This window comes from Trichomycterus rosablanca, chromosome 10 (assembly GCF_030014385.1).
Source record: "Trichomycterus rosablanca isolate fTriRos1 chromosome 10, fTriRos1.hap1, whole genome shotgun sequence".
In the NCBI taxonomy this organism is placed as follows: domain Eukaryota; kingdom Metazoa; phylum Chordata; class Actinopteri; order Siluriformes; family Trichomycteridae; genus Trichomycterus; species Trichomycterus rosablanca.
Genome location: NC_085997.1, coordinates 14,554,244 through 14,578,081, shown reverse-complemented (window position 1 = coordinate 14,578,081; position 23,838 = coordinate 14,554,244). Strand labels below are relative to the sequence as shown.

Here is a 23,838-nt window from a genome sequence, read left to right as displayed (position 1 = left end):
TAGCTGTAGCAAATATGCTGATCCAGGACGTTTATTATTGTATGCTTCCTGTGTGTTATTTTAATAGTGGAGGCAGTAAAGAGGGTCTGTACATGTGTGCTGCCTTAAGCAATAGATGCAAAAACTAAGGCAGGACCACCTACATACAGTTAGAGGAAAGCAGTATTCAGCCACTTGTTTTTATTTCATAAATTCTCAGTTTAAATATTCACCTTTTAACATAATTTGTAACATAATGCATTAACTAAAATGTTATACAAACCAAATTGAAAAAAGAATCATTAAAAAAAGAATTAAAACAAGAATATGTTATTTGTTAATTCTCTTTATTTAACTGAAAAAAGTACAAAAAAAGGATTTTCAATATTTTCACTGAACAACCTAAATTAAGTAACAATTACGCAGCTAGCCATGCACTGCCATCAAAGATCATCCGCCTCCCGTGCAGGCACCACTGCCAGACAGCAGAGGCTTCACTTGCATCTGCGATGAGGATCCATGTTTCAACCACTGCCCCCCCTTCAGACCCACAGCCAATCATAAGTCTGTGTAGGCTCCCGGCCGGCTGATAGCAAAACTGAGACTCAAACTCGAGAGCTCAGTGTGTTTTACCACTGTGCCACACAAGTGCCCCACAATTGTCTAATTTTAAGTTATAATTTTGGCAATATTACAATTAAAAAATAAATGAACTATTTAGTTATAGTTTATTATATTAGTAAGATAGCGTGAAGGTTTAGTACATTTAGCAGACACTTTTATCCAAAGCGACTTACAGTATTGTGGCAGTATACAGTTTGAGCAATTGAAGGTTAAGGGTCTTGCTCAAGGGCCCAACAGTGGAAACCGGGTAGTGGTGGGGCTTGAACCGGCAACCTTTCAGTTGCTAGTCCAGTACCTTAACCGCTAGGCTACAACTGCGTGTCTAGTACAAGACAACTCATACATGTAGTCTAATATCCGACAACTCATACATCAGTTTTATTTGAATTAAAAGAAACTTACATCACATGTCTTTTTTTTTTGCATTTTTCCCAATTTTCCTTCCCAATCTAGTCGTATCCAATTACCCGATTGCATTACGCTTTCTCTCTTCTGATTCTGATCTCCACTTCTGATTGAGGTGAGCGAGACACACACCCCCTCCGACACGTGTGCAGTATCCGACTTCATCTTTTCACCTGCATGAGGCGAGTTCATATGTGGATCAATTTTGTGTATGGAGAGCCATACCCTTATCACATTATTCCTCGATTCGTCGATGCAGGCACCATCAATTAGCCAGCAAAGGTCGTATTTGCATCAGTTATGAGGCCCCTATCTGGCTTCCCACCCTGTATGAACAACAAGCCAATCGTTGTTCATGTAGCCGCCCAGCCCAGCCGGATGGCAGAGCTGAGTTTTGAACCGATGAGTTTTAAATGTCAGCTCTGGTGTGCTAGCGTGTTTTACCGCAGGTCAGGGTTGCGGTGGGTCCATTTTTATCTAAAAACGCTGATTGCAAGCCAGGAATACCCTGGACAGTGTATAATAGGTTTTGAAGTCACTTAAATCCTTATCCAAAAAGTCACATGCACTGATGCAGTTATGCATTCCCTTTTTTTTTTTTGTATGTGCAGTTGGTGAATGTGGAGTGAATAAACTATGTTACAATGATATTCATTAAATCCCATTGATATCAAACTCATTATAAAGTAAAACGTAGCCTGTTTCATGCTTAGGTGTAAATATGCTAGTAGGTAAGGATTGTTGTAGCCTCGTTAAGTGTGCTAATTGCTGCAATTAGTATAAATTTGGTCTGCTTTTTAATTCATTAAAAAATAGAAAGGCTCTTAACAGTGTTTCAATTAATGATTAGTTTATAATTAAGGGACCTGGACAAGGCACGTTTATTAGAAATGATTGTAAGTGGGTACAAGAAGGAATAACTATGATAGTTGACAATTTTCCGAGACTAATGAGCACAATAATAATAGCATATTTAATGTAGAAAATTAACTTGTTTTCTTTTATATCTCACACATTAAAGTTTGTCATTAGGATCCCAGTGTTTGACAAATGCATAAACAGCTGCCTAATGATCCTTGTGTCTCTATGAGGCAGGATTATTAGTCAGGAAATGTCTTCAGTTGTCTAACAATGTAGATAAAGTGATCAAGATTTACATAAATAAACATTTCAGAAGTCGTCAACGTATTGAACTAATAAAAGTTTGTATTTATATATCAAAACCAGGTATAAAACATGTCTACAACCCCTGGCAAAAATTATGGAATCACCACTCTTGGAAGATGTTCTTTCAATTGTTTAATTTTGTAGAAAAAAAATAAATCACAGACATGCCACAAAACTATCATTTCTCAAACTGTCAACCCTCTGGCATTAAGAAACAATAAAAAAAGAAACAAATATAATAGTTGTGGTCAGTCACAATTGCTTTTTTTAGATCAAGTAGAGGAAAAAAATATGGAATCACTCAAATCTGAGGAAAAAATTATGGAATCATTAGAAAACACTGCACCATTATTACTTTGTTGCACCACCTCTGGCTTTTATAATGGTTTAAACTCTCTGAGGCATGGAGTTAACTAATGACAAACAGTATTCTTCATCAATCTGCCTTCAACTGTCTCTTGCTGTTGCCAGATCAACTTTGCAGGTTGGAACCTTGTCATTGACCATTTTCTTCAATTTCCACCAGAGCTTTTCAAATGGATTGAGATCCGGACTATTTGCAGGCCATGCCATTGACATTATATGTTTTCTTGAAGGAAAGTTTTCACGTCCTTTGCCCTATGGCAAGATGCATTATCATCTTGAAAAATGAAGTCATCATCACCAAATATCCTTTCAACTGATGGAATAAGAAAAGCGTCCAAAATTTCAATGTGGACTTTGGCATTTATTGAAGACCATCTCCCCTGTGCCTTTACCCGACATGCAGGCCCATATCATCAACAACTGTGGAAATTAACATGTTTTCTTTAGGCAGTTATCCTCATAAATTTCATTGGACAGGCACCAAACAAAAGTTCCAGCATCATCACCTTGCCCAATGCAGATTCGCGATTCATCACTGAAGATCACTTTTATCCAGTCACCCACAGTCCACGATTGCTTTTCTTTAGCCTACTTTAACCTTGTTCTTTTCTTTTTAGGTGTTAATGGTGGCTTTTGTTTGGCTTTTCTGTATGTAAATCCCATTTCTTTTAGGTGATTTCTTACAGTTCAGTCACAGACATTGACTCCACTTTCCGGCCACTTGTTTCTCATTTGTTTTGTTGTGCATTTTCTGTTTTCAAGACATATTGCTTTAAGTTTTCTATCTTGATGCTTTGATGTCTTACTTGGTCTACCAGTATGCTTCCCTTTTACAACCTTCCCATTTTGTTTGTACTTGGTCCAGATTTTAAACACAGCTTACTGGGAACAACCAACATCTTTTGCGACATTCCACAATGATTTATCTTCTTGAAGGAGTTTTATAATCCTCTCATTTGTTTCAACTGACATATCTTGTGTTGGAACCATGATTCATGACAATCTGCTTTGTGCAACAGCTCTCCGAGGTGTAAGCACTCTTTTTAAACTGAAGAATAATTAGCAAATCTAATCTGATGCAGATGTTTTGTTTTTAAACTGCAAATTACAGAGTGATTCCATAATTTTTTCCTCAGATTTGAGTGATTCCATATTTTTTTCCTCTACTTGATCTAAAAAAAGCAATTGTGACTGACCACAACTATTATATTTGTTTCTTTTTTTTATTGTTTCTTAATGCCAGAAGGTTGACATTTTGAAAAATGATAGTTTTGTGGCATGTCTGTGATTTATTTTTTTTCTACAAAATTAAACAATTGACAGAACATCTTCCAAGAGTGGTGATTCCATAATTTTTGCCAGGGGTTGTAGGAACATATCTACATCTCAGCTGGATACTAGGATATGCAAGTATTAACAAATACGCAACTGGTCCTCTGGGCCATCACTTAAAAGCAGACTGACTGGCTAACTGTTAATACACTGTCTAGACTAGTGAATTAAATTGTGGCCACACATTTTACATTTTAATTAAAATTGTAATTCATTTAATTTTATTTAATTTTCATGTTCTACCACCACTTTAACCTGGTCATGGTAGCAGTGAGTTCAGTTTCCCCAGAATAACTAGGCGCTATGCAATAACACACCCCAGACAGGACACTAATCCAATGCGGGGCCTCAGTAGTTAAACACATAAAAATTGAGTAATATTCAGCAATGTAACATTATGAAGGTAACATTAACATACAGCCAACAGGCTGACTAACCAGCCATGAAGGTTTCAGAGACCTCATTGTCCTCTATCTTAGTAAATAATAAGTGTAGTTGTATATATCGACCTAAGTGATTTTTCTCACATTGGACTTAATAATATGTTCTGAGAATGTGTGTTTCAAATTGCTTTACAGTCATACACCGATCAGGCATAACATTATGACCACCTTCCTAATATTGTGTTGGTCCCCCTTTTGCTGCCAAAACAGCCCTGACCTGTCGAGGCATGAAGTCTGACACCTTTCTATCAGAACCAACTTCTTCAGCAATTTGAGCTACAGTAGCTCGTCTGTTAGATCGGACCACATGGGCCAGCCTTCCCTCCCCATGTGCATCAATGAGTCTTGGTCTGACAGGTCTGTTGCCGGTTTCCCCCTGTTCCTTCCTTGGACCACTTTTGATAGATACTGACCACTGCAGACCGGGAACACCCCACAAGAGCGGATTTTCCGCTAGCACACCAGCGCCGAGATTCTGAACTCCTCGGTTCAGCGTTGCCACCAGTCGGCTGGGCACCCTCTAGTGAGCATAATTGTCAGTGCCAGTTCTGCTAGGGCGAGATGATCAGACTATCTGGTGGGGTCTTCAAACGCTGTGTAAGGACCCTGATTGGCAGATAGAGAGGCGCCTGTGCAGAGTGCATAGGTAAAAAAGGGTTCCGCAAAAGAGCTGCGCGGGTCAGAGGTGGCGTAAGCAGCAATATACCGACCCCGACTAGAATCAGGGATCCCAGAGCAGCGGAACATAAAATTGACTACGCTACATTGGAAGAAAATGCATACAGTGGGGCCAAAAAGTATTTAGTCAGCCACTGATTGTGCAAGTTCTCCTACTTAGGAAGATGAGAGAGGTCTGTAATTTTCATCATAGGTACACTTTTCTCAGAGACAAAATGAGAAAAAAAAATCCAGGAAATCACATTGTAGGATTTTTAAAGAATTTATTTGTAAATTATGGTGGAAAATAAGTATTTGGTCAATAACAAACAAGCAAGATTTCTGGCTCTCACAGACCTGTAACTTCTTCTTTAAGAAGCTTTTCTGTCCTCCACTCGTTACCTGTATTAATGGCACCTGTTTGACCTCGTTATCTATATAAAAGACACCTGTCCACAGCCTCAAACAGTCAGACTTCAAACTCAACCATGGCCAAGACCAAAGAGCTGTCGAAGGACTCCAGGAAGAAAATTGTAGACCTGCACCAGGCTGGTGTGAATAAATCAACTGTGGGAGCAATTGTAAGAAAATGGAAGACATACAAGACCATTGATAATCTCCCTTGGGGTCAAGATCTCATCCCGTGGGGTGAAAATGATCATGAGAACGGTGAGCAAAAATCCCAGAACTACACCTGATGAATGACCTGCAGAGAGCTGGGACCAAAGTAACAAAGGCTACCATCAGTAACACACTACGCCGAGAGGGACTCAAATCCTGCAGTGCCAGGCGTGTCCCCCTGCTTAAGCCAGTACATGTCCAGGCCCGTCTGAAGTTTGCCAGAGAGCATATGGATGATCCAGAAGAGGATTAGGAGAATATCATGTGGTCAGATGAAACCAAAATGGAACTTTTTGGTAAAAACTCAACTCGTCGTATTTGGAGGAAGAAGAAGAACCCAAGAACACCATACCTACTGTGAAGCATGGGGGTGGAAACATCATGCTTTGGGGCTGTTTTTCTGCAAAGGGGACAGGATGACTGATCCGTGTTAAGGGAAGAATGAACGGGGCCATGTATCGTGAGATTTTAAGCCAAAACCTCCTTCCATCAGTGAGAGCATTGAAGATGGAACGTGGCTGGGTCTTCCAGCATGACAATAATCCCAAACACACCGCTCGGGCAACGAAGGAGTGGCTCCGTAAAAAGCATTTCAAGGTCCTGGAGTGGCCTAGCCAGTCTCCAGACCTCAACCCCATAGAAAATTTGTGGAGGGAGTTGAAAGTCCGTGTTTCCCAGCGACAGCCCCAAAACATCACTGCTCTAGAGGAGATCTGCATGGAGGAATGGGCCAAAATACCAGCTACAGTGTGTGCAAACCTGGTGAAGACTTACAGGAAACGTTTGACCTCTGTCATTGCCAACAAAGGTTATGTTACAAAGTATTGAGTTGAACTTTTGTTATTGACCAAATACTTATTTTCCACCATAATTTACAAATAAATTCTTTAAAAATCCTACAATGTGATTTCCTGGATTTTTTTTTTCTCATTTTGTCTCTCATAGTTGAAGTGTACCTATGATGAAAATTACAGACCTCTCTCATCTTTCTAAGTAGGAGAACTTGCACAATCAGTGGCTGACTAAATACTTTTTGGCCCCACTGTAAATAAAATAGAAAAAAAGAAATGTGTCACTTTTGCTAAATAGTGCTGTTCATTTCACTGGTCATACAAAATCAATTATCAATTACAACTTATCTAGAGAGTTTACATTGTTTTTACTTTGTGAGCAGCATTTGGGGGGTTGAATATTGAAGCATATCTATACATTGACTAGAGTGTCAACAAGGAGTTGACAACAAGCCAACAAGGAGTGTCAACAAGCCAACCTGACACTGCCTTTTTCAGGTGTTGTTTTGTCAGGCTCACGATCCACTTGATTTATTGATCCCCAAGGGACATTGCAGTGTTACATCAGCAATTCACATACATCATAAACATCACAAACACATCTATCTAGTGCAAAAAATAGACCTAAGATAGTTCTTTATTAAATAAAAGTTTTTATAAAAAAAAAAAAAAAAAATCAATGTTAATGTAATGTAAAAACAATAAACTATAGGTATAAATTGTGCAATTTAAATGGGCAATTGTGCAAAACAAATTGTACAATGTGCTATGTTTATTATATTTTCAGAGAATATATCTCATCTTCCTACACAAGGGTAAGTTATTATAAATTGTTGCTGCAGTGGGCAGGAATGACTTCCTGTAGCGGTCCCTATTACAGCAGAGTTGGTGTAACCTCCCACTAAACCATTTAGTTGTAGTAGTAGATCGTGAAGGGGTTGTAAGGTGTTGTTCATTTTGTTGAGCTTTTTGTGCAATATCCTTCCCTGAGCAACTAGCTCTAGGGGCTTCAAAGCAAACCCCAGCACAGAGCCAGCTTTTCTTATCAGCTTCTTAAGTTTCTTAGTGTTTTTGGTTCTAAAGCTGCTTCCTTAAGGTATATAGTCTGATCTGACCCTCACTATAGCCAGCCTTAGTGTTACACTACAAGTCCAGTCCTCTTCTCCCAGAATAAAAAAGGGTTTCGAAACAGTCTTGTTCCTCCCAAAGTCCATAACATCTTCTTTTGCGATCTGTCTTACTTCCACCGCTGACACACTCCACCACTGTTGAGTCATCTGAGAACTTCTGTAGATGACATGATTCAGAGTTGTACTGGAAGTCCGAGGTATACAGCGTAAAGAGGAAAGGTGAGAGTACAGTTCCCTGTGGTGCTCCTATGCTGCTAACCACCTGTTCAGACACACATCCTTTCAGTCGCACAAACTGTGGTCTGTCTGTCTGTCTGTCAGCTAGTCAATAATCCAGGAGGTTGTGGAGGTGTCTACTTGTATTCTTTGAAGCTTCTCTTGTAGCATTCAATGCTAGACATATGAAAAGATCCTCACAGAACTGCCAGGTATGTCCAGATGAAAGTAGACTCGCTGAAGCAGGTAGATGATGGCATCCTCAACACCAAGCTCGTGGTGATAGGCAAAATGCAGTGGGTCCAGGGGCATGGTCACCTGAGGTCTGAGATGGGCCATAATGTGAGATGTTAAGGCAACCAGTCTACAGTCATTGAGGGCAGACGGAGAAGACTTTTTTGGTACTGGAACAAGGCAGGTGTCTTCCACAGCACTGGAATCTTTTTAGACTCAGGCTTAGGTTGGAAAGGTGCTGTAGAAACGCACACAGCTGGTTCGCACAGGTAGTTAGGACACTGGGGCTTATACCATCTGGACCCGGAGCTTTGTTCTGACGCTGTCTCTCCAACTGTCTTTTCACCTGGCTGCTGGAAACAGACAGGCGGGTGGGGGAGGTAGAGGAGGGCTTGGTTACTTGTGACGCAGAGAGGGGTGATGACCGATCAGTAGTGACGTTCACTTTGTAAATTGATGGTTGAGTGGAGACACAGTGTGAATTGTTAGTCCTGATGACTGATGAGGTGTGATAGGAACACAGTTGTGAGGAATGGGAGAGTGTGGAGATGGGGTGTGAAGGGGAGAGCTGAGGGTCCAGTGCTGAACCTGTTAAAGAACATATTCAGTTCATTGGCTCTGATTAAATCTGATTTACCTTTATTTTAACCCTGTGATTGGTTTAATTCCTGACCACACATCCTTCATGTTGTCTTGTCGAAGCTTGTTCTGCAGCTTCTGTCTGCTCTCCTTCAGCTTCACATTCAGCTCCCTCTGTACACTCCTCAAGAATTCACTGTCCCCATCTCTGAAAGTTCCCTTATTATATAACAGCTTCCACACATCACTGGGGATCCAGAGCTTATTACTGGGCTAATAATTATTTTGTAAATAACAATAGAATGTGATGCCTGCAACACACTCAAAAAAGTTGGGACAGAGGCAAAGTAAGACTGAGGTTGTAACACTGTTCTGGGAGGCAGAATTAACAGTTTAACTGGTAACAAAGAAGGTCATCAAGACCTAAGAGTGTAGGAGCATCCACCGTCGGTTCAAAGCCAATGTTTCCCAGTACAAAATCGCAAATAATTTGGGCTTTCACCATTTCCAGTTCATAATATCATGAAAAGGCCAAAAGACAGTGGAAATTAGTTCTGTGGTCAGACAAACTGACGTTTTAGCTTGTTTTTGGGAAAAACAGACATCAGATATTGAGACCATCCAGACTGTCACCAATGAAAAGTGCAAAAACCATCATCTGTGATGGCATGGGGGTATATCAGTGCCCACTCCATGGGTGATTTAAAAATGTTTAAAGGTTTTATTAATACAGAGACTTATATCAGTATTTTGGAGAGACATACACCGACGAGACATAACATTATGACCACCTACCTAATATTGTGTTGGTCCCACTTTTGCTGCCAAAACAGCCCTGACCAATCGAGGCATGAAGTCTGACGCCTTTCCATCAGAACCAGCATTAACTTCTTCAGCAATTTGATCTACAGGAGCTCGTCTGTTAGATCGGACCACACGGGCCAGCCTTTGCTCCCCACGTGCATCAATGAGCCTTAGCTGCCCATGACCCTGTCGTCGGTTTACCACTGTTCCTTCCTTGGACCATTTTTGATAGATACTGACCACTGCAGACCGGGAACACCCCACAAGAGCTGCAGTTTTGGAGATGCTCTGACCCAGTCGTCTAGCCATCACAATTTGGTCCTTGTCAAACTCGCTCAAATCCTTACGCTTGCCCATTTTTCCTGCTTCTAATACATTAACTTTGAGGATAAAATGTTCACTTATTGCTTAATGTATCCCACCCAGTGTTATTCACTTCACCTGTCAGTACTCATAATGTTATGCCTAGTCGGTGTATGCTGCCTTCAAGATTAGACTTTTTGAAAGAACTCTGATTTCAGCAGGACAATGCCAGACCTCACCCTGCAACAGTGTGACTTTGTGGCCACAGAGTGTGTGTGCTTGGCTGGCCTGCCTGCAGTCCAGATCTGTCTCTTATTGAAAATGTACAGTATGTCGCATCATGCAGAGGAGAATCAGACAGTGGCGACCACAGACTGTTGAGTGTCTGAAGTCTTGTATACAGCAAGAATGGGCAAAAATTCAATTTACAAAACTGCATTTCCCTTATGATGAAAAGTGTAATTAAAAGAACAGGTGATTTGACCCAGTGGTAGCTATGCTTTTGTCCTAGCTTTGTTTGAGTGAGTTGCAGGCATCAGTTTCTTAATTTGTTTATATTTAACAAATAAAACTGTCATTGAAAACAATGAAAATCTTTTATTTGTTCTTTGGTAAATAAAGGTTCAAATGAATTGAAATACAGATTTTAGTTTTTATTACATTTTTATGAAGTGTTCCAAGTTGTCTGGAAATTGGATTTGTATTTTGCCCCCACTCACAGTAAGAAGGACTGTTAGTGAGGGAAAAAAGTCTCCAAATCTACAGTCATGCCAATCAAATGTGCCAGCAGAAAGCTTCATTTATCTGACTAAAAATGTAAGCAACAGAAATCTGTGAGTCACTGCTTTGACTTTAACATAGTGTTATAGTCAGATAAGACAAACAAGAAATTTTTGACATCAAATACTTAAGGTGGTTTTAACCTGTTTTAAAAATGGTGATCTTGCCGCTCAGGTGGTGCAGCGGTAAAAACACATGCTGCAACCAGAGCTGGGATCTCGAATACATCGCATCGAATCTCAGCTCTGCCTACCGGCTGAGGCTGAGCGGCCACGTGAACAACGATTGGCCTGTTGTTCAGGTGGGCGGGACTAAGCGGATGGGGGTCTCTCTCTCTCTCTCTCATGACTGATACAATTACCTCTGCTGGCTGATTGGTGGCGCCTGCACAGAGATGAGAAAAGAGTGCACTTAGGGTGTCTCTCCGTACACAACGCTAAGGCTGCACTGCACTCGTCAAAGTGTAGGTGATAAGATGCTTACGGCATGCTGCCCACGTGTCGGAGGGGGCATGGGTTAGCTTCGTTCTCCTCAATCAGAGCAGAGATTGGCATTGGTGGCGAGGAAGCATGATGCAATCCGGCAATTGGATGCGCTAAAAGGGGAGAAAAAGGGGAGAAAATGCATGAATAAAATAAAAAATAAATAAGTAAAATAAAAATGGTGATCTTAGACCCTACTGTGAAGAACAGTGTAATGTTTTGGGGCAAACTTTTCTGCAAAAGCTATAGGATAGATGATGGCATTAGAGACAGGTGCCAGGAGATTTAAATTCAAAATGGTCTGCCTCTTATAAAAAAAGTTTATTGTGGCTGTATCTTCTAAAAGGACAATAATCCAAACCCATATAAAAATAGTTTAATGGAAGCTGCTCAGGTGGCGCAGTGGTAAAATACGCTAGCTCACCAGAGTTGGGGTTTCAAATACATCGTATCGAATCTCAGCTCTGCCTTTCCGACTGGGCTGGGCGGCTGCATGAAAAACAATTGGCTGTTGTTCAGGTTTAGAGGGTAAGAAAGTCGGATCATAGGTCCTCATAACTGGTGCGACTGCTGGCTGACTGATGGCGCCTGCAAGGGGCTGAGGAATAATGCTGATGGGGGTGTGGCCCTCCGTACACAGTGCCCATCAGTGTATGAACTCGACTCGTTCAGGTGAAAAATGCACTATCTGTACTGACTGTGCGTGCCGGAGGGGGCGGATGTCAGTTGAGAGGCGTCCTCAGTCAGCGGTGAAGGGTCGAATCAGTATAGAGGACGCAATCAGGGTAATTGGACACGACTAGACTGAGGGATAAAAATTGGGAAAAAAAGAGGGAAAAAAAATAGGAGGACATAGTAAAACCTTAATTTCAAGGTCAATAAACTATTTATATATATATACAGTATATATATATATATATATATATATATATATACATATATACAGTGTATCACAAAAGTGAGTACACCCCTCACATTTCTGCAGATATTTAAGTATATCTTTTCATGGGACAACACTGACAAAATGACACTTTGACACAATGAAAAGTAGTCTGTGTGCAGCTTATATAACAGTGTAAATTTATTCTTCCCTCAAAATAACTCAATATACAGCCATTAATATCTAAACCACTGGCAACAAAAGTGAGTACACCCCTAGGTGAAAGTTCCTGAAGTGTCAATATTTTGTGTGGCCACCATTATTTCTTAGAACTGCCTTAACTCTCCTGGGCATGGAGTTTACCAGAGCTTCACAGGTTGCCACTGGAATGCTTTTCCACTCCTCCATGACGACATCACGGAGCTGGCGGATATTCGAGACTTTGCGCTCCTCCACCTTCCGCTTGAGGATGCCCCAAAGATGTTCTATTGGGTTTAGGTCTGGAGACATGCTTGGCCAGTCCATCACCTTTACCCTCAGCCTCTTCAATAAAGCAGTGGTTGTCATAGAGGTATGTTTGGGGTCATTATCATGCTGGAACACTGCCCTGCGACCCAGTTTCCGGAGGGAGGGGATCATTCTCTGCTTCAGTATTTCACAGTACATATTGGTGTTCGTGTGTCCCTCAATGAAATGTAACTCCCCAACACCTGCTGCACTCATGCAGCCCCAGACCATGGCATTCCCACCACCATGCTTGACTGTAGGCATGACACACTTATCTTTGTACTCCTCACCTGATTGCCGCCACACATGCTTGAGACCATCTGAACCAAACAAATTAATCTTGGTCTCATCAGACCATAGGACATGGTTCCAGTAATCCATGTCCTTTGTTGACATGTCTTCAGCAAACTGTTTGTGGGCTTTCTTGTGTAGAGACTTCAGAAGAGGCTTCCTTCTGGGGTGACAGCCATGCAGACCAATTTGATGTAGTGTGCGGCGTATGGTCTGAGCACTGACAGGCTGACCCCCCACCTTTTCAATCTCTGCAGCAATGCTGACAGCACTCCTGCGCCTATCTTTCAAAGACAGCAGTTGGATGTGACGCTGAGCATGTGCACTCAGCTTCTTTGGACGACAAACGCGAGGTCTGTTCTGAGTGGACCCTGCTCTTTTAAAATGCTGGATGATCTTGGCCACTGTGCTGCAGCTCAGTTTCAGGGTGTTGGCATCTTCTTGTAGCCTTGGCCATCTTCATGTAGCGCAACAATTCGTCTTTTAAGATCCTCAGAGAGTTCTTTGCCATGAGGTGCCATGTTGGAAGTTTCAGTGACCAGTATGAGAGAGTGTGAGAGCTGTACTACTAAATTGAACACACCTGCTCCCTATGCACACCTGAGACCTAGTAACACTAACAAATCACATGACATTTTGGAGGGAAAATGACAAGCAGTGCTCAATTTGGACATTTAGGGGTGTAGTCTCTTAGGGGTGTACTCACTTTTGTTGCCGGTGGTTTAGACATTAATGGCTGTATATTGAGTTATTTTGAGGGAAGAATAAATTTACACTGTTATATAAGCTGCACACAGACTACTTTTCATTGTGTCAAAGTGTCATTTTGTCAGTGTTGTCCCATGAAAAGATATACTTAAATATCTGCAGAAATGTGAGGGGTGTACTCACTTTTGTGATACACTGTATATATATATATATATATACCGTATATATATATATATATATATATATATATATATATATATATATATATATATATATATATATATATATATATATATATATATATATACATACAGTATATATATAAATAGTTTATTGACCTTGAAATTAAGCTTTTACTATGTCCTCCTAAGAGTTTATAGGAGGATCAGAGTTTTGTAGCCTTGTTTACCCATCTTTACCAGCCGGGTGTAAATGCATAAAATGCAATTTCTTTATTTTGTGTATAATGCAAATAAAGTAAATAATAAATAATTAACAAATAAAAAACAAGTAATTTAAATGTAAAACTGTAAGCAATCTTTGTTTTTGGTTTTAGGGGCATCCTGCATCACTAAAGTTGCTGATTGAGGCAGAAGGTGAACAGCTGCTGCTCATTCTGGAGAAAAATGAGTAAGTTTCGCTCCATCCTATCTAATATATTTCTAACTTTCTCTTTTCTTTTTTCACTGCTATTTTACTCAACCAAAATCGTTTTTTTTTCTAAAAGATCAATTGTTTGCAGATGCTTGTGAGGTCAATGTTGAAATACACCGATCAGCCATAACATTAAAACCACCTCTTCGTTTCTGCACTCACTGTGCATTTTATCAGCTCCACTTACCATATAGAAGCACTTTGTAGTTCTACAATTACTGACTGTAGTCCTTCTGTTTCTCTACATACCTTTTTAGCCTGCTTTCACCCCGTTCTTCAATGGTCAGGACCCCCACAGGGCCACCACAGAGCAGGTATTTTTTAGGTGGTGGATCATTTTCAGCACTGTTTTTAAATACCGTGTCCACTCACTTTCCACTCTATTAGACACTCCTACCTAGTTCGTCCACCTTGTAGATGTAAAGTCAGAGACGATCGGTCATCTATTGCTGCTGTTTGAGTTGGTCATTTTCTAGATCTTCATCAGTGGTCACAGGACGCTGCCCACGGGGCACTGTTAGCTGGATATTTTTGTTTGGTGGACTATTCTCAGTCAAGCAGTGACAGTGAAGTGTTTAAAAACTCCATCTGCATTGCTTTGTCTGATCCACTCATACCAGCACAACACACACTAACACACCACCACCATGTCAGTGTCACTGCAGTGCTGAGAATGATCCACCACCTAAATAATACCTGCTCTGTAGTGGTCCTGGGAGAGTCCTGACCATTAAAGAACATCATGAAAGGGGGCTAACAAAGCATACAGAGAAACAGATGGACTCCAGTCAGTAATTGTAGAACTACAAAGTGCTTCTATATGGTAAGTGAAGCTGATAAAATGGACAGTGAGTGTAAAAAAACAAGGAGGTGGTTTTAATGTTATGGCTGATCGGTGTATATTCTGATGAAACCATTGATGCAAGATCCATGATTTGTTAATTCTATAAACTTTTTATTTAACTGACAAAAGTAGATCTTTACTGATTAACTGTATTGTATTTAGTAAATATAAACAGATGTAGAATTTGATGTTTGCAAATACTGTGCTCCACCTTACCTTTTCTTCTAATGAGACGTTTTAATGGTTTTGGAACTGAGGAAACCAATTTTTGCAGTTTTGTCATTTTTTTCTCCATTCTTGTTTGGTAAGAGACTTCAGCTGCTCAGCGGTTTGTAGTTGTAGTTTTCTGATTCTTTACTTCATGATGCACCATACATTTTTAACAGGAGAAAGATATGGACTGCGGGCAGGCCAATGAAGTACACCCGCTCTGTTGGGAAAAGACTTTGCCTTGATAGCAGCACATCTCTCTAAAATCAATAGTACCTTCACACATATGCAAGTCATTCATGAGCTCGGCCCAGAGAACTCTGTAATGTTTCTGTATGGAATTAATGTTTGGTTTTCTCTTTGTGCTCTAGAGTTTCAGGTTGTATTTATTGATGCAGCAGGCAGACTGTGTCAAGTGACAACAGTTATCTGAAGTACTCTTGAGCCCATGTGGCCATATTTATCACAGTATCATAAAAGTTTCTTATGCAGTCATCTGAGGGCCTGAAGGTCATTCACATTTGTTATTGGTTTCCGTTCTTGCCCTAAACAGACTCAAGATTCAATGAATCTTTTCACAATATTATATAAGGTAGATGGAGAAAGACCACAAGCTGTCATTGCTTGTATAGACTGAGTCATTGGCGGATTCTCCTTTAATACCCAATCAAGATATCTCCCGTTATCAGTTCACCTGCTTATTGTGGAATGCTTCAAAACACTGTAACTTCATTATTACACAAACCTCATTTTGCCTCTGTCCCAATTTTTGGAGTGTGGTGCAGGCATCAAATGTTCTGTGTGTTTCTATTTACAAAATGCAATGATTCTTCTTTATATTGCATTTTACAAAGTGCCACATTTTTCTGAAAATGGGGTTTGTATATTATGAATATATTGAGCTCTGTAGCCAGGACGCTAATCAGATCATTTTGCACTTGGGGTATTTCTCATGTTTGCAGGTGTGGAGCTTCATTTGTGCTTCACTTGTAAGGTGCAACCTGCCCTATTACACTTATAGGCAGAGACAGAGACAAGCCGGATCATGAGTCCTAATAAGCTGTCTGATTGATGGCGCCTGCACAGGGCTGAGGAATAATAATCAGGGTGTGGCTCTCCGTGCACAGTGCTGATCAGTATATACGAACTTGACTCGTGCAGGTGAAAAATCAGGTCTGTACTGAGCACGTGTCGGAGGGGGTGTGTGTCAGTAGAGAAGCGTCCTCAGTCAGCGGTGGAGGGTTCAATCAGTGGAGGATGCAATCAGGGTAATTGGACACGACTAGATTAGGGGAGAAAAATTGGGGAAAAACATTGGAAAAATAGAAAATTAAAAAGAAAAATTTCTAACTGAGGTTAGTCAGCTGCAGAAAGGTCAACCTAATATTGAATCAGACAAGGTAACACAGCATTTACTCACTGAAAAGTTTATTTATCTGCAATTGCCTGCAAAAACGTTTTATGGTAGACATCACCAATATGTTATCCATTAATATTCAGGATATTAAATTGACCAGTGAATGGGCTAATGGGACAGCTAGTCAATGAACTTACTAGTCATTGTTTTTTATTTATTTTTTAGACAGAAATGGTTTGAAGATAGTGGCACTGTTGTCAAAGCTTAGATATTACTCAACATTTTCATCTATTAAAATAGCCAAAGATAGTGGTCCCTTTTAAGGGAAGTATAATTTATGTGATCTGCAATGCATTACTATGAAGTAGGTGTTGTCATCTTACTGACAGTAAAAAGAAAAAGCAGAAGGTTTGACGTAGTTGGGCCTAATTGGTGTCTGTTCTTTGAGGTGTGATCTCTGAGTCAAAATCGTCTGTACATTAAAAGTGACAGATTTATGCTCGGGGCAACTAAAGCAGAAAAACAGTGCCTAATTACAGAATCTGCCTGACATGACATGGTGAACCTAGTGAAGAGGTGATGAAGGCAGAGTGCTGATGAACCTTATTTTGTGAGAAAATGTTTAACCTGCTTTGGATTCAGAGACATTTGGAGCGAGAGTGTTAAAGTGTGGACTTGCTAATGAGACATTATGGTAGTGATGGGTCAAGAACAGGAGAGGTTTTTCTGGTACAAATGTGAAACGAAATTGATAAAGAGCAAAACTGGAAAGTCTATTTAATTTCCATAAAACTACCCACATCAGTTACATCTGGAACATCTACTCAATTTCCATAAAACTACCCACATCAGTTAAATATACATAAAACAATTCACACGTTTTAGCCATGGTATACTGTACATCCAGAAAAAAACAGAAATGTGTAAGCACTATTAAATAAATTCCAACATGTATATGTCCATATACACTGATCAGCCATAACATTAAAACCATCTACTTGTTTCTACACTCACTGTTCATTTTATCAGCTCCACTTACCATATAGAAGCACTTTGTAGTTCTACAATTACTGACTGTAGTCATCTGTTTCTCTGCATGCTTTGTTAGCCCCCTTTCATGCTATTCTTCAGTGGTCAGGACTCTCCCAGGACCACTACAGAGTAGGTATTATTTAGATGGTGGATCATTCTCAGCACTGCAGTGACACTGACATGGTGCTGGTGTGTTAGTGTGTGTTGTGCTGGTATGAGTGGATCAGACACAGAAATGCTGCTGGAGTTTTTAAACACCTCTGCTGTTACTGCTGGACTGAGAATAGTCAACCAATCAAAAACATTCAGCCAACAGCTCCCCATGGGCAGCGTCCTGTGACCACTGATGTCTAGAAGATGACCAACTCAAACAGCAGCAATAGATGAGCGATCATCTCTGACTTTACATCTACAAAGTGGACCAACTAGGTAGGAGTGTCTAATAGAGTGGACAGTGAGTGGACACTGTATTTAAAAACTCCAGCAGCGCTGCTGTGTCTGATCCACTCATACCAGCACAACACACACTAACACACCACCACCATGTCAGTGTCACTGCAGTGCTCAGAATGATCCATAATACATACTCTGTAGTGGTCCTGTGGGGGTCCTGACTATTGAAGAACAGGGTGAAAGCAGGCTAAAAAGGTATGCAGAGAAACAGATGGACTACAGTCAGTAATTGTAGAACTACAAAGTGCTCCTATATGGTCAGTGGAGCTGATAAAATGGACAGTGAGTGTAGAAACAAGGAGGTGGTTTTAATGTTATGGCTGATCAGTGTATACATATATACACATGTCCACAAGTCTGTATTGTATTGGAAGTGTGTGCTCCTACTGGGAGAGAAAAGTCCATTATTGGGATGGCTGGGATCCTTCACTATCTTCCTGGCCTTGGAACAGCACCTTTTGGTGTAGATGGACTGCAGGTCTGGGAGCTCGGTCAGGATGATGCGCTCAGCTGGACTCATCACCCTCTGGAGAGTCTGCCTGTCCTGCTTGGTTCTGTTTCCAAACCAGGCTGTGATGTTAAGAGAGAAAAAAGGGATGAATAACCTCACACCTAGTTGTAGATGGGAACTGCATGATATCATTAAAGTGAAGTGACAGCCAGGGTTTTGTGTGTTTATGTGTGTGTGTGTGTTTGTTTATAAAAAATGATTGAGAAAGTGAATAAATGCACTGCTTTATTAAAATAAATAATGTAGTGTGCTAAACCAGACTTTCTCACTCCTTCAAATATTATTCCCTTTTATTCAGTTTCAGTGTGATTTTGCTCTTTTGTTTCCAAAAATGACTCAATCATTTTTTACTTAATTAATTAAACTCATTAACATCATGGTCTTTTGTATTCCTTACCTTCAGGCTGTAGCATTTGGCCCATTCATTCTGCTATTGTCACTTATTTTTAGTTTCACTTCTGCTTTTCTTCTCCCATTGATCTTTACTTGTAACTCTATTCAGGTTTAAGGTACTCTACTGTTGTCTTGGCTGACTGTTATTATTATTATTAATAAGTATAATTTTTGATAGTGCCTTTCTTATACCCAAGGTCACTTTACGTGCATATCATATTGCATATCAAATTAGAAAAAATCCACTTAGGACAGAGGGAGAGAGAAGAAGTACTGAGAGAAAAGGTAGGTTTTTAGCTGAGTTTTAAATGAAGAAAATGAAGAACAGAGGCAGGGAGTTTGTGGTAAGGTGCTCCAAAGTTTTGGAGCCATGACACTGAATGTACTACCAACAGTAACTAACCTTAACATCAGACAAGACAAGAGACCAGTGTCCGAGGACCTACGTGTTCACGCAGGGGAATAGGGGTGTACAAGTTCTGATAAGTAGTCCTTGGCCAGACCATTGAGGGATTTACACCAATCAGCCATAACATTAAAACCACCTCCTTGTTTCTACACTCACTGTTCATTTTATCAGCTCCACTTACCATATAGAAGCACTTTGTAGTTCTACAATTACTGACTGGAGTCCATCTATTTCTCTACATACTTCTTTAGCCTGCTTTCACCCTGTTCTTCAATGGTCAGGACCCCCACAATACCACCACGGAGCAGGTATTATTTAGGTGGTGGATCATTCTCAGCACTGCAGTGACACTGACATGGTGGTGGTGTGTTAGTGTGTGTTGTGCTGGTATGAGTGAATCAGACACAGCAGCGCTGATGGAGTTTTTAAATACTGTGTCCACTCACTGTCCACTCTATTAGACACTCCTACCTGGTTGGTCCACCTTGTAGATGTGAAGTCAGAGACGATCGCTCATCTATTGCTGCTGTTTGAGTTGGTCATCTTCTAGACCTTCATCAGTGGTCACAGGACGCTGCCCATGGGGCGCTGTTGGCTGGATATTTTTGGTTGGTGGACTATGCTCAGTCAAGCAGTGACATTGAGGTGTTTAAAAACTCCATCAGCATTGCTGTGTCTTATCCACTCATACCAGCACAACACACACTAACACACCACCACCATGTCAGTGTCACTGCAGTGCTGAGAATTACACCCAAATAATACCTGCTCTGTAGTGGTCCTGGGAGAGTCCTGACCATTAAAGAACAGCATGAAAGGGGGCTAACAAAGCATGCAGAGAAACAGATGGACTACAGTCAGTAATTGTAGAACTACAAAGTGCTTCTATATGGTAAGTGGAGCTTATAAAATGGACAATGTGTGTAGAAACAAGTTGGTGGTTTTAATGTTATGGCTGATTGGTGTATATGTTAGTAATAGAACTTTAAATTGAATAAGGAGTGGGGTGGGTAGCCAGTGTAGTTGATAGAGAACTGGGGTGATATGAGCTGATTTTTTAGTGTATGAAAGAACTCGAGCAGCAGAGTTTTGAACATATTGAAGAGACTGTATGATTCTGTTGGGAAGGCCAATGAAAAGGGCGTTGCATTAATCTAAACGGGACACATTGCAGCTTTATTATTATTAGGAGCTGTCAATTTTGACTCCTGTTTATTATGTCGATAGTGGGTGTGTTCGAAAACCTAGGGAGCTCTCTACATGGACAGCATTTTACGTCATCCTGTGCCCGTTTCAGAGAAGTAGGCTGTTCGAAATCCTAGATGCCTTAATATGCTGTCTACTAAGGTATCTTACAATTTCAACAGTATTTAGACTCAAGAACGAGTGAGCATCCGATGCTGCCTTAGTGGCCAAGGCAATCCCAGCATTCATTGCGGCACAACTTTTCTCACAGAAAAATAAAAAACATGGCGGATGGTGCGGGGAACCAAGCAGAGTTATTTTCAAATGTAAATAAATTATTATTGATTTTTAATTTGTATAAACTTGTACAAGTGTATTTATTTGCAAGTTCGGGCTTGTCAGGGACAGTAGAACCGTTTTCGGTACCCGGAGGGAGATGTTATTTGACATGCTAGCGTGTTGTGCCACCTCATCCCATTGGTTTGAATGGCATGATGCTAACACAGTTAGTAAGCGAAACCCCATGTTATCGCTGTCTACGTAGTGCGTTCGAATAACCTGCCTTATAAGTCGATGACTTATTAGAATCCTCTCTACTGAGGCAGCTGCCTATGTAGACAGTAAGACAGCAAGGTAGCTCACTAGGTTAACGAACACACCCAATGTTTCAACAAAACACCCTGTCTCTTCAGGCTTCTTAAAGACTTATTCATTGTTTCTCTAATTGTATCCATCCATCTTGTTTTTGGCCATCCTCTTTCTCATGTACTCCTCCAGGCATAATTGTCCTTTCCAGTAACCTAGTTCTTCTCGTAATGTGTCTGAAAATAGAGTTTCAGTTTGGCTACCTGGGCTTAGACTAAGAGGTTAGGTTTGTCTTCCCAAGCACCATCATTCAATAGCATTGATATTCTTTCTGCCCTGCTTTTTATTGTTCAACTTTTATATACAGTACATAAACACACAGGGAAGACCAATTCCCATCTCTGTTTTGAAGATCTTTATATGTTCTATCAAGTTCCAGTCAGTGTCATATTTCCTGAAGACTGGGTCAATTGCTATTAATAATTCATCCAAATAGAAAAAAAGCTCTCCACCACCATCTTTTGAGTCCATGGTAAGGTCAGTGGTCTTTTCTGTTGTCTTTACTTTAGTTCTGTTCTTTCACTCTGTTTAACTTTTCATATAGGGTCCTCATGATTTTCACCTCATAGTGTTGTGTCACATGTGAAAGGTTATTGATCTTTCACCTATCTTAAATCCTTGATCATTGTCCTCCAGTCCTGTTTGTCGCATTATATGTAAGTGCACAGGTTGAACAGAAATGGTAACAGAATGTCTTGTCTTTTACCAATGTTGAACCAGTCTCTTTGTCCATTTACTGTTATGACTGTGGTTTGTTGATTAATGTAGAGATTTCTCATTAGAACAGTGAAATGCTCTGATATTTTCATCTTCCTGATGTAATTCCATGATCTTGTCTGGTCAACACAGTCAAAAGCTTTGCTGAATTGTTGACTTCCTTCTTGAATTCCATGGCTTTTTCTATAATTCAGCATATACACTGATCAGGCATGACATTATGACCACCTTCCTAATATTGTGTTAAGCAGCCCCATACGCAACAAACTGTGATGCACTGTGTATTCTGGCACCTTTCTATCAGAACCAGCATTAACTTCTTCAGCAATCTGAGCTACAGTAGCTCGTCTGTTGGATCAGACCACACGGGCCAGCCTTCGCTCCCCACGTGCATCGATGAGCCTTGGCCGCTCATGACCCTGTCACCGGTTTACCACTGTTCCTTCCTTGGACCACTTTTAACAGATACTGACCACTGGAGACCTGGAACACCCCACAAGAGCTGCAGTTTTGGAGATGCTCTGACCCAGTCGTCCAGCCTTCACAATTTGGCCCTTGTCAAACTCACTCAAATCCTTATGCTTGTCTATTTTTCCTGCTTCTAACATGTCAACTTTGAGGATAAAATGTTCACTTGCTGCCTAATATATAGATAATCAGTGTTATTCACGTCACCTGTCAGTGGTCATAATGTTATGCCTGGTCGATGTAGCTGCAATGATATTTCTTGCTCTCCCTTTTTTTAAATGCTGTTGCTCATTTGGCAGTTCTCTATCAATATAGGGCACTAGTCTGCACTGAATTATCTTCAGCATAATTTTACTGGTGTGTGTGATATGAGAGGGATTGCACAATATTTTGCACAGTCCTTTCTGTCTTACTTTTTTTGGTACTAGGATATACACTGACGTCTTCCAATCTGTCAGCCATTGAGTGGTCAATGAACACAGTTAGATTTGCTTTGTCAACCTTCGATGCAAGTGTTACTTGTTTAAAAACAAGGGATGAGATGTATTTTTCACATAAAAAACTGCTACATATTATTAATTGTAAAAATTTGATTCAATTAAGCATGTCTTCATGACTCTTTGTGTTAATAAATGAAACACTCACTCACTTTCTTAACCGCTTATCCAATTGGGGACGCGGGGGTGGGCGCTGGAGCCTATCCCAGCTTTTCAATGGGCGCAAGGCACACAGTAACACCCTGGATGGGACGCCAGTCCATCGCAGGGCAGACAAACACACACACCCATTCACCCATAAGGCAATTAAGTGTCTCCAATTAACCTGACTGCATGTTTTTGGACTGTGGGAGGAAACCGGAGCTCCCGGAGGAAACCCACGCAGACGGGGAGAACATGCAAACTCTGCACAGAAAGGACCCGGACCACTGCCTGGGGATCGAACCAAGGACCTTCTTGATGTAAGATGACAGTGCTACCCACCGAGCCACCGTGCTGCCCTATACTGTAAATGAAACATTTGACGATGACAGGAAGATTTGAAATACCCAGTTCCTCTTCTTTTTTCTGCCTTAATTTTTACCTAAAAATAAGGACTAATGTACAGTTGTAATTTCAGATGTTTAAATAACAGGGCTAACATGTTTTTTTTTATCTCCTACTCTCCCAATGTGTTACCATTTCTTGTTTAACGATGTGAATTTCCCCATTGTGGGACTAATAAAAGATTATCTATCTATCTATCTATCTATCTATCTATCTATCTATCTATCTATCTATCTATCTATCTATCTATCTATCTATCTATCTATCTATCTATCTATCTATCTATCTATCTATCTATCTATCTATCTATCTATCTATCTATCTATCTATCTATCTATCTATCTATCTATCTATCTATCTATCTATCTATCTACATAAATCACACTGGTTGATGTAATCAGTGTAACATCCTGACCTGTCATGCCCATATTGGCCATCAGGTAGACAACTTTGATTTGCCCAACTTTAAGAGATACCTCATGTTAATCCCTCGATGTTTGACAGCACAGCTCTTGGGATTGCTGTACTTCCTGTACTTAAAAAAAGTGAATGAATTATGTTTAAACAATTCTATTTGTTTTTGTAATTTGTTTTTACTTGCTATTTAAGTTACTTCTT

At 40.4% G+C, this 23,838-nt stretch overlaps 1 protein-coding gene across 1 annotated transcript in view; it reads left to right on the top strand.

The window, feature by feature from the left end:
• The window catches only part of LOC134321802 (disintegrin and metalloproteinase domain-containing protein 12), a 186,850-nt gene that overhangs the window by 34,993 nt on the left and 128,019 nt on the right, over window positions 1-23,838 (top strand). Inside the window, exon 3 of the mRNA XM_063003625.1 lies at window positions 13,856-13,929. Coding sequence (XP_062859695.1) covers window positions 13,856-13,929 — 74 coding nt within the window. The remainder of the gene's footprint in view (window positions 1-13,855; window positions 13,930-23,838) is intronic.